Source organism: Prionailurus bengalensis, chromosome E3, assembly GCF_016509475.1.
Source record: "Prionailurus bengalensis isolate Pbe53 chromosome E3, Fcat_Pben_1.1_paternal_pri, whole genome shotgun sequence".
Taxonomy (NCBI): Eukaryota; Metazoa; Chordata; class Mammalia; order Carnivora; family Felidae; genus Prionailurus; species Prionailurus bengalensis.
The window spans coordinates 1,614,401-1,624,534 of NC_057357.1; the positions used below are offsets into that span (position 1 = coordinate 1,614,401).

Sequence of the window (10,134 nt, forward strand, 5' to 3'; positions counted from 1 at the left end):
GCACAATTTTCCCTTCTGCTGCTATCTCACGTTAGTGAGATACATTTGTTACAATCAATGAACCAATATTACTAACATTGTTACTAACTGAAAGCCATAGTTAAAGTTGTCTCTTCATGTTGTTCGGTTCTAGGAGTTTTGTGAAATATGTATCATTTGTTAAATGTATCCACCATTACATCATTCACAATAGCTTCTGCCCTAAAAGTTCCAGTGCTTCACCTCTTCTGCTTCTCTCTGAAAACCCTGGCAATCACTGATTTGTTTCACTATCTCCATAGTTTTGCCTTTTCCAGACCATCTTATGGTTGGAATCATACTGGGTGTAGCCTTTTCAAATAGCTTTTTTCCCCCACTTTTAATATGCATTTAAGGTGCCTCCATGTCTTCTAGTGGCCTAATAGCTCATTTCTTTTTAATGCTGAGTAATACTCTATTGTCTAAATGGACCACAGTTTATCAGTTCATTTATCGAAGGCCATCCAGGTTGCTTCCAAGCTTTGCAATTATGAATAAAGCTCCTGTAGACCTGTGTGCGGGTTTTTGTGTGTATATACGTTGACCGTGTAGCTGGGTGTGTCATGGCCGACTCACATGGTAAGGGCATTTTGTGTGGACATACATTTGCCATGTAGCTGGGTACGTACTCAGGAGTGTCATGGTAAGGTAACCTTACTCACATGGTAAGGGCATGTTTAGTTTTACAAGAAACTGCCTGGCTATCTGGCACCAGCAGTGGGTGGGACTTCCTGTTGCTCTGTATCTGCACGAGCATTTAGTGCTGTACGTGTTCTGGATTTTTGTCATTCTGATAATTGTGTCGTGGCATATTGTTTTTAGTTTGCAGTTTCCGAGTGACATATGATGTGGAGCCTCTTTTCCTGTGCTTATCTTCCTGTGCTTATCACCTTCTCTGGTGATGTGTCTGTTCAGATTGTTGCCCATTTTTAAATTGGGTTGTCGTTTTCTTGTTGCATTTTAAGACTTCTTTGTATATATATATATTTTTTTAATGTTTATTTAATAATTTTCGAGACAGAGAGAGACAGAGCATGAGCAGGGGAGGGGCAAAGAGAGAGGGAGACACAGAATCTGAAACAGGCTCCAGGCTCTGCACTGTCAGCACAGAGCCCGACGCGGGGCTCGAACTCACGAACCGTGAGATCATGACCTGAGCCGAAGTCGGACGCTTAACCGACTGAGCCACCCAGGCGCCCCAAGACTTCTTTGTATATTTTGGATGCAAGCCCTTTATCACTTATATTGTGAATATTTTCTCCCAGTCTGTTTGTCTTTTCATTCTCTTAGCATGATTTTCACAGAGCAGAAGCTTTTAATTTTCATAAAGTCCAGTTCCTCAATGTCTTTCTTCACTGATTATGGTTTTGGTGTTGTATTTAAGAATTTATCGCCCAACCCGAGGTCACCTAGATTTTCTCATATTTTCTTCTAGAAGTTTTATACTTTTGGGTTTTACAACCAGGTGGCCTTAAGTTATGAGCCAGTTTGTGTAAATTCTTGTAAAAGGTGTGAAGTCTGCGTCTAGATTCATTTTTTTGCACGTAGATATCCGATTATTCCTGTACCATATGCTGAGAAAACTATTCTTCCATTAAACTGCCTTTGCTCCTTTGTCAGAGAGAAGTTGACTGTATTTGTGTGGTCTATTCCCGGGTTCTTTGTTCTGTACCATTGATCTATATGTCTTTTCTTTAGCTTTTTAGCTGACACCAGGCTGCCATGGCTACTGTAGCTTTATAGTAAGTCTCGCGGTCGGATAGCACTAACAGCTTTAACAGTGGTTTCACTACATGTGCCAAGGACTATCAGAGCTCAACCTGTGACCTCCAGGGCAGGGTCCTCATCACCGGCCTCACTGCCAGCTGGCAGGTGATCCAGCTTAAAGGCCCCATATTGGAGTGATTCCTGTGATTACTCTCGATACCAACTGTCATTTCCTGGGAAGGGACTCTGAGGCAGAGAGTTGCCGCAGGAGCTTAATGAACGACACCCATAAGGGCACGAGGGAAGTAGGGTAGGGCAGAGGGTGAAGGTGAAGTGCAGTATAGTTGCAGCAGAGTGCGTGCTAGGAGTCTGGAGCTGGCATGTCCTTTCGTGGTAGTCCCAAGTTGAGGCAAAGGCCTGGGCCAGAGGAGCCCTGCATCAACTAGATAGTTAGCGCAGGCTCCCTCCAGAAGTGTAACTTTGGGTGAGAAGGTTCCCCTATTCCAGGGAAGCTCCCTCGGAGAGAGAGACAGCTGGGGGAATGAGTGCCCATCATGCAGCACTCCAGACGGGGCGTCCCGGTGTCCACCACGCGGTCCTTTGGATTCTCCGCAGAAGGGTCACTCATCGGAGAAGTCTTCTCCACTTCTCCGCTCAAGGGAAGCTTGAGGTTGCATGGTCTGCCCAGGTGACCTCACTGCTAGAAGACCGTTTAAGCTATTAACGAAATCTGGAGGACCACCTCAGCACCATGAAGGTTGCTGATGGCGAACATTTGAAATTAATCTAAATTTTAAAATATTAGCCCGGCATTTAGGATAGGAGCCGTGGTTTCTTACCCAAAGAAAGAATGGGTAGGAAGGGAAAAATAGAGAAGAGTTACTTGAAGGGCTTCCTGTAGCTTAGCTGGTCTCGGGACCTCTGTAGGCAAGAGTCCCCGCTTGCCTGGTGTTCCAGTCAGGCTTGGTCATATTGTCACCAATCAAATTGTCAGGAAAAGATTAGAATGGCTTAATCAAGGAAGGACAAAGGCTAGGAGATGAACTGCCCTTCTGCCAATATTAATAGAAGTAAGGATTAGAAATTAGTTGGCGGCTTAACTGATATTTTTAGAATTCCACTTGAAAGGGATAAGGATTCTAAAAACAGGAAAGTGGTAAATGCTACATAAGTCAGTAAAGGATCATAGCTAGCTTCATGTCCTTTGTAAAGAAACTATTACAAATTATGTGGGAGGATTTAGCTGTAAAATTGCTTGAAAAGCAAAATGTGATCTGAGACAGGCAGCCTAGATTTATGAGCGGGAACATGCCCAGAAGTTGTGTTGGAGATTTTAAAAGATATTATATTTATGACAGACAATGAGAATGCTTTGTGTAGCCTGCATCTGTGAAGAATTTGATAATGCGCTACTTAAAGATTTATTCTGAAGGTAAGAAGTGGAAGAAGATGTGAAAAGAAACCCTGCATTTCCAAAGCACTGCGTATTCATGCACATGCTCATTCCAGCTACATTGGTAGCAAAAGAGAGTGTTTGTTAATGATCCCCCATGCCGTGTGTGGAGCCTGGCGCAGAGAGAGGGCTCGGCTGTTGGTTACTATGTGCATGAACAGATGGATTAATCTTGTCTCACCAGTACCTATTTAAACAGGAAGTCTAGGGGCGCCTGGGTGGCACAGTCGGTTGGGCGTCCGACTTCAGCCAGGTCACGATCTCACGGTCCGTGAGTTCGAGCCCCGCGTCGGGCTCTGGGCTGATGGCTCGGAGCCTGGAGCCTGTTTCCGATTCTGTGTCTCCCTCTCTCTCTGCCCCTCGCCCGTTCATGCTCTGTCTCTCTCTGTCCCAAAAATAAATAAACGTTGAAAAAAAAATAAAAAAAAATAAATAGGAAGTCTAAGCAGTGAGGAATGACTCGTATATATTGTTAAAATGACTTTCCTTACCTTTTCTTTAAACTGGAAAGAGCGAGGACTTCTTTCCATGAAGGATAACCAGTTTTGTAGAGTCCTTGTTGACGCCTTGCCCAAGGATGAGGTCCTTTGGAGAGACAACTGATGAATGTCTTCTGAGCAGACAGAACCACTGATGGGCAATGAAAACCTTCATCCAGGAGCATACGAAGATCCCAGCAAGCAGGGGTGAGGTAGAAGGAGGCAGCACTGTGGTTCTATGCGAGAATGGAGTCAGCCACTAGGGATCTGAGTTTTCAGGAAATATGATACTCAGCAGGTGGACGGGAGTCCCTAAGTGAGGACATTAGGGCAATGCTGCCAAGAAGACAGGTGTGATGGCAGGTCCTGTGACCTACAAATCCAGTGTTCTGTGGCTCCTGTTAGGAAACAGGGGGCCCAGGAACAGATCCAGATCTCCAAATCAGTATGGTCAGGTGGCCCAGCTCTCCCAGGAGTGGAGAGTCATAGAAAAAATGAATGTCACCTGAGTGAGCCGTGATTGGAAGCAAGATGAGAATGTCCCCCCTCATCAGTCCCATTTGACATCATGCTGAAAGTCCTAGCTAATGCAATAAGACAGGAAAAGGAAATAAAGTATATGGTTTGAGAAGGAAGAAATAAAACTGTCTTTGTTTACAGATGACATGATTATAGAAAATCCCAAAGAATCAATGGAATAAACAAAGAAACAAACATCCTGGAACTAACAGCAATTATAGCAAAGTCGCAGGATGCAAGGTGAATATACAGAAGTTCATTGTTTTTCCTATATACCATCCATGAGTAATTCGAATTTGAAGTGAAAAATTCCATAACATTTACAAAGTGAACCATGCAGCTGAACCTGCAACCCCCACCTTGAGCCTTTGAATTTGCTGTTCCCTCTACCTAGAAGGCTTTTCTCTCAGGTGTCCACATGGCCAACTCCTTCACATCCTTCAAACAGTCGTTCAAAAAGTTATCATCCTGGAGGATTCTGGGAAGATGGCAAAGCAGAAACCACCAGGAATCAGTTTCCCCACCTAAGCAACAGTTACACTGGCAAAATCTGTCTGATGTAACTATTTTGGAACTCTGGAGTCTACTGAAGGCTTCCAACTTTCAGGGGGAAGCCTTAGGTAGGAAATTGCACTTGATCTTGGTCAGTTTCAACTCTTAGCACAGTAGCAGCTACCCACCCCTACGCCAAGACCAGTGTCAGTCACCTGTGCGTGGGTTTCTGGAGCAGCTGGCATGCGGCTTGTGGGAGCCAGAGTGAATATCCACCAAATATCGAGGGTCTTCCCCCTGATTGCTAAGTGCTGCTTCAGATCACAGAGGTGCAAAAAATGAGGGCAGCCATTGTGGTTGCACTTCCCCCATTGTGGCAAGCCCTTCCCCTACTACCTGAAGTGACTTCCAGAGGATTTAAAGGGCTGACGCGCTTCCCCTTCTCCTTCATTTCTTTCTCTGGAAGGAAGCCAGACATTAGAGACAGAGACCTTCAAATCAATTTTATGTACAAGGGAAAGTTAGAAAGTGACTGTGCACGCCCAGGGAAAGGCCCAGGCTCAGAAAAGACCTGAGGAGAGTTTAAGGATGATCTTTGGTGCAGAGACAGGCTGCAATGATAGAAAAAACCCATAAAATAACCAAAAACAGTAAACCTTGGGGGAAGGGGAAGATTCTGATTTCCAGAGTTACAACACTATTAGATTCAAATGTCTAGTTTTCAACAAAAAATCACAAAGCACACATAGAAACAGGGAAATAGGGCCAATTCAAAGGAAAATTCAATAGAAAGTATTCCTGAAAAAGCCCTGATGGCAGGTACACTAGACAAAGACTTTAAAACAACTGTCTTCAGTATGCTCAAAAACTAAAGGAAGACCTTGAGAAAAATCAAGAAAATGATGTATGAACAAAATGGAAATATCAATAAAGGGATAGAAATTCTGGAGCTGAAAACACAATAACTGAAATGAAAAATTCACCAGAGGGACTCAAAGGTAGATTTGAGCAGACAAAAGAAAGAATCAGCAAACTAGAAGATAAAACAATAGAAGCATTCGGTTTAAGGAACAGAACATAAAAAGATTAAAGAAAAGCAAACAGAGCCTAAGGAACCTGTTGGACAACACAAAAGACCGACATATACCTTATGGGAGATCTAGAAGAAAAAGAGAGAAAGGATCGGGAAAAATCTTTGAGGAAATAATGGCTAAAAACTTCCCAAATGTGATGAAAGACAAGAATGTAAACATCCAAGAAGGTCAATAAGTTCCAAGTAAGATGAACTCATGGAGACCCACACTGGGACACATACTCAAATTCTGAAAAGCCCTAAGACAGAGAATCTTGAAAACAGCAAGAGAGAAGTGACTCATCACATACAAGGGATTCTCAGTAAGCATATTTCTCATCAGAAACTCAGGAGGCAGAAGACAGTGGGGAATTGACCACAATTAATGTTTTATTATCTTAGGATATCCAGAGTGAAAGAACTGTCAACCAAGAAGTTCATTTTCAGTAAAACTGTCCTTCAAAGAGCAAGGGAGAGTGACGCCTGGGTGGTTCAGTTGCTTGAGCGTCCAGCTCTTGATTTCGGCTCAGGTCACGATCTCACGGTTCATGAGATTGAGCTCCACATTGGGCTCCGTGCTGACAGCACAGAGCGTATTGGAATTCTCTCTCTCCCTCTCTTTCTCTGTCTCTCTGCTCCTCCACTGCTTGTGCTTGTACTCTTTCTCTCTCTCAAAATAAATAAATAAAAATTAAAAAAAACAAACAACAAAAACAGAGCAGAGCAGAGCAGAGGAGGAATCAAGACATTTCCAGATAAACAAAAGCCGAGGGAGTGCATTTCCACTAGACCTGCATGGCAAGAAATGTTCAACATAATTGTGCAAGGTGAAAGGAAAGACACCACTAGGAAGTAATTCCAAACCACGTGAAGAAATCTGTCTCATTAAAGGTAGTAAGTGGGCAATTATAAATGCTAGTATTATCATAATAACAGTTTGTAAGTCTTTTTGTTTCTACATGTTTTAAGAGACTAGTGTTTGTAAAAGAATTTTTACACATGGGGGCACATAATGTGTAAAGATATAATTTTGTGATATCAGTGACCCTAAAGGGTAGGGACAGAGCCCTAAAAAACATAGAGGTTTTGTTTGCTGGTGGAAATTTAAATGAGTGTTATCATTTCAGGATGTTGAATGTAATCCTCCTGGTAGCCACAAAGGAAATAGGTATAGACCATACACAAAAGAAAATGAGAAAGGATTTAAAGGTTTAACTACAAAACAACAACAACAACAACAACACAACTAAACACAGAAGACTAATGTATGTCATGAGAGACAGAAAAGCTAGGAGACATATAGAATACAAATAGCAAAATGACAGAAGAAAGTTCCTCCCATCAGTAATTATACTTCATGTAAATGTATTAAACTCCCATTACAAGACAGAGGTTGCAGAGTTGGCAGAATGGATAAAAACACATGATCCAACTATATGCTATCTATAAGAGACTCACTTTAGATCCAAAGGCAAAAATAGATGGAAAGTGAAAGGACGGAAAAAGATATCCATTTAAATGCTGGCCAAATGAGAGCAGAGGTGACTCTACTGATACAGACAAGAATGGACTTTAAATCCAAAACGGTCGTGAGGGACAAATAAGGGCATTATGTATAAAGGTTCAAACAAAGAGATACAACAGTTATAAACATTTATACACCTACTAACAGACTGAAAATGTATGAAGCAAATACTGACAGAATCGAAGGGAGAAATAGTTCTAAAAGTTGGAGGCTGCAACACCCCATTCTAAACAATGGATAAAACAATCAGACAGATCATATGTAAGGAAATAGAAGACTTAATACCATACATCAACAACATCTAACAGACATGTATGGGCCGGTCTAGTATCAACAGCATACACATGCTTTTCAAGCACATGTGGGACATTTTATAGGATAGACCATATGTTGGACCACAAATTAAGTCTCAATAGATTTTATTTTATTTTTTCTTTAAATTTTATTTCTTTTGACAGAGAGAGAAAGAGAGCTCATGCATGTGGGTAAGCGGGGGAGGGGCAGAGAGAGAAAGAGAGATTCCCAAGCAGGCTGCTCTCAGTCAGCACAGAGCCCAATGCTGAGCTCAGTCCCACAAACCATGAGATCATGACCTGAGCCAGGATCAAAAGTCGGACGCCTAATTGAGCCCCCCAGGCACTCCAAGTCTCAATACATTTTAAAAGATACAAAGAATCTTCACCCACAACAGAATGAGATTAGAAATCAACAACAGAAGTAAACTGGAAAATTTACAGATTTGTGTACATTAAACACACACTCTTAAAGAACCAGTGAATCAAAAAAGAAATACAAAGGGAATTAGAAAATACTTAGAAACAAATGAAAATGAAAACACACATACCAAAACTTGCGGGATGCAGTAAAACCAGTGTTAAGGGGGAAATGTATAGCCATACACACTTACATTTTTAAAAAAGGGATCTCTTTCTGCCCGTGGACGCCGTCGAGTAAGCATCGTGAAAGTCTCCCCTCCCACCGCCGTCATGTCGAAGTCAGAGTCTCCCAAAGAGCCTGAACAGCTGCGGAAGCTTTTCATTGGAGGTTTGAGCTTTGAAACAACCGATGAGAGTCTGAGGAGCCATTTTGAGCAATGGGGAACGCTTACGGACTGTGTGGTAATGAGAGATCCAAACACCAAGCGCTCCAGAGGCTTTGGGTTTGTCACTTATGCCACTGTGGAAGAGGTGGATGCAGCCATGAATGCAAGGCCACACAAGGTGGATGGAAGAGTTGTGGAACCAAAGAGGGCTGTCTCGAGAGAAGATTCTCAAAGACCTGGTGCCCACTTAACTGTGAAAAAGATTTTTGTTGGTGGCATTAAAGAAGACACTGAAGAACATCATCTAAGAGATTATTTTGAACAGTATGGGAAAATTGAAGTGATTGAAATCATGACTGACCGAGGCAGTGGCAAAAAGAGAGGCTTTGCTTTTGTGACCTTTGATGACCATGACTCTGTAGACAAGATTGTCATTCAAAAATACCATACTGTGAACGGCCACAACTGTGAAGTAAGGAAAGCTTTATCTAAGCAAGAGATGGCTAGTGCTTCTTCCAGCCAAAGAGGTCGAAGTGGTTCTGGGAACTTCGGTGGTGGTCGTGGAGGTGGTTTTGGTGGGAATGACAATTTTGGCCGTGGAGGAAACTTCAGTGGGCGAGGTGGCTTTGGCGGCAGTCGAGGTGGTGGTGGATATGGTGGCAGTGGGGATGGCTATAACGGATTTGGTAACGATGGAAGCAACTTTGGAGGTGGTGGAAGCTATAATGATTTTGGCAATTACAACAATCAATCTTCAAATTTTGGACCCATGAAAGGAGGAAATTTTGGAGGCAGAAGCTCTGGCCCCTATGGTGGTGGAGGCCAATACTTTGCCAAACCACGAAACCAAGGTGGCTATGGCGGTTCCAGCAGCAGCAGTAGCTATGGCAGTGGCAGAAGGTTTTAATTACTGCCAGGAAACAAAGCTTAGCAGGAGAGGAGAGCCAGAGAAGTGACAGGGAAGCTACAGGTTACAACAGATTTGTGAACTCAGCCAAGCACAGTGGTGGCAGGGCCTAGCTGCTACAAAGAAGACATGTTTTAGACAATACTCATGTGTATGGGCAAAAAACTCGAGGACTGTATTTGTGACTAATTGTATAACAGGTTATTTTAGTTTCTGTTCTGTGGAAAGTGTAAAGCATTCCAACAAAGGGTTTTAATGTAGATTTTTTTTTTTTGCACCCATGCTGTTGATTGCTAAATGTAATAGTCTGATCATGACGCTGAATAAATGTGTCTTTTTAAAAAAAAAAAAAAAAAAAAAAAATAAATAAATAAATAAATAAAAAAGGGATCTCAAACTGACGATCTAACTTTACAATTTCAGGAATTAGAAAAAGAAAAACAAACTAAACCCGAAGCTAGCAAAAGGAAGGAAATAATAAAAATTAGAGAAGAGATAAATAAAAGAATATTAAAAAAATAGAGGCAAATCAATGCAGAAAGATCAACGAAGTTGACAAAACTTTAGCTGTATGGATTAAGGAAAAAATAGAGAAGACTCAAGTTAGAAAAATCAGAAATGAAAGTAGGGACATTGTCAATTCTACAGAAATAAATGGATTATAAGAAAGAACTTATTAACAACAAATTAAATAACCTAGATGAAATGGACAAATTCCTCAAAACACAAAATCTACCAAGAATAAATCATGAAGAAATAGAAAATCTGAACAGGACTATAACTAGTAAGGAGTGTGAGTCAGCTATTCAAAAATGTTCCAATAAGTAAAAAATCAGGACCAGATGGCTTCACTGGTGAATTCTACCAAGCATTAAAGAAGAATTAACACCAATTCTTCTTAAACTTTTGCAAAAATTTAA

At 41.7% G+C, this 10,134-nt stretch overlaps 1 protein-coding gene across 1 annotated transcript; it reads left to right on the plus strand.

The window, feature by feature from the left end:
• Nucleotides 1-8,196: 8,196 nt before the first annotated feature.
• Nucleotides 8,197-9,372, plus strand: LOC122471203 (heterogeneous nuclear ribonucleoprotein A1). The gene has a single exon (XM_043559523.1). The coding sequence runs from the start codon at nucleotides 8,252-8,254 to the stop codon at nucleotides 9,212-9,214; it is 963 nt and encodes a 320-aa protein (XP_043415458.1). The 5' UTR covers nucleotides 8,197-8,251; the 3' UTR covers nucleotides 9,215-9,372.
• The last annotated feature ends 762 nt before the right edge of the window (nucleotides 9,373-10,134 follow it).

Excerpts from the sequence above, each read along its gene's own strand:
- LOC122471203 (XM_043559523.1), top strand. The coding sequence starts at position 8,252 with ATGTCGAAGTCAGAGTCTCCCAAAGAGCCTGAACAGCTGCGGAAGCTT.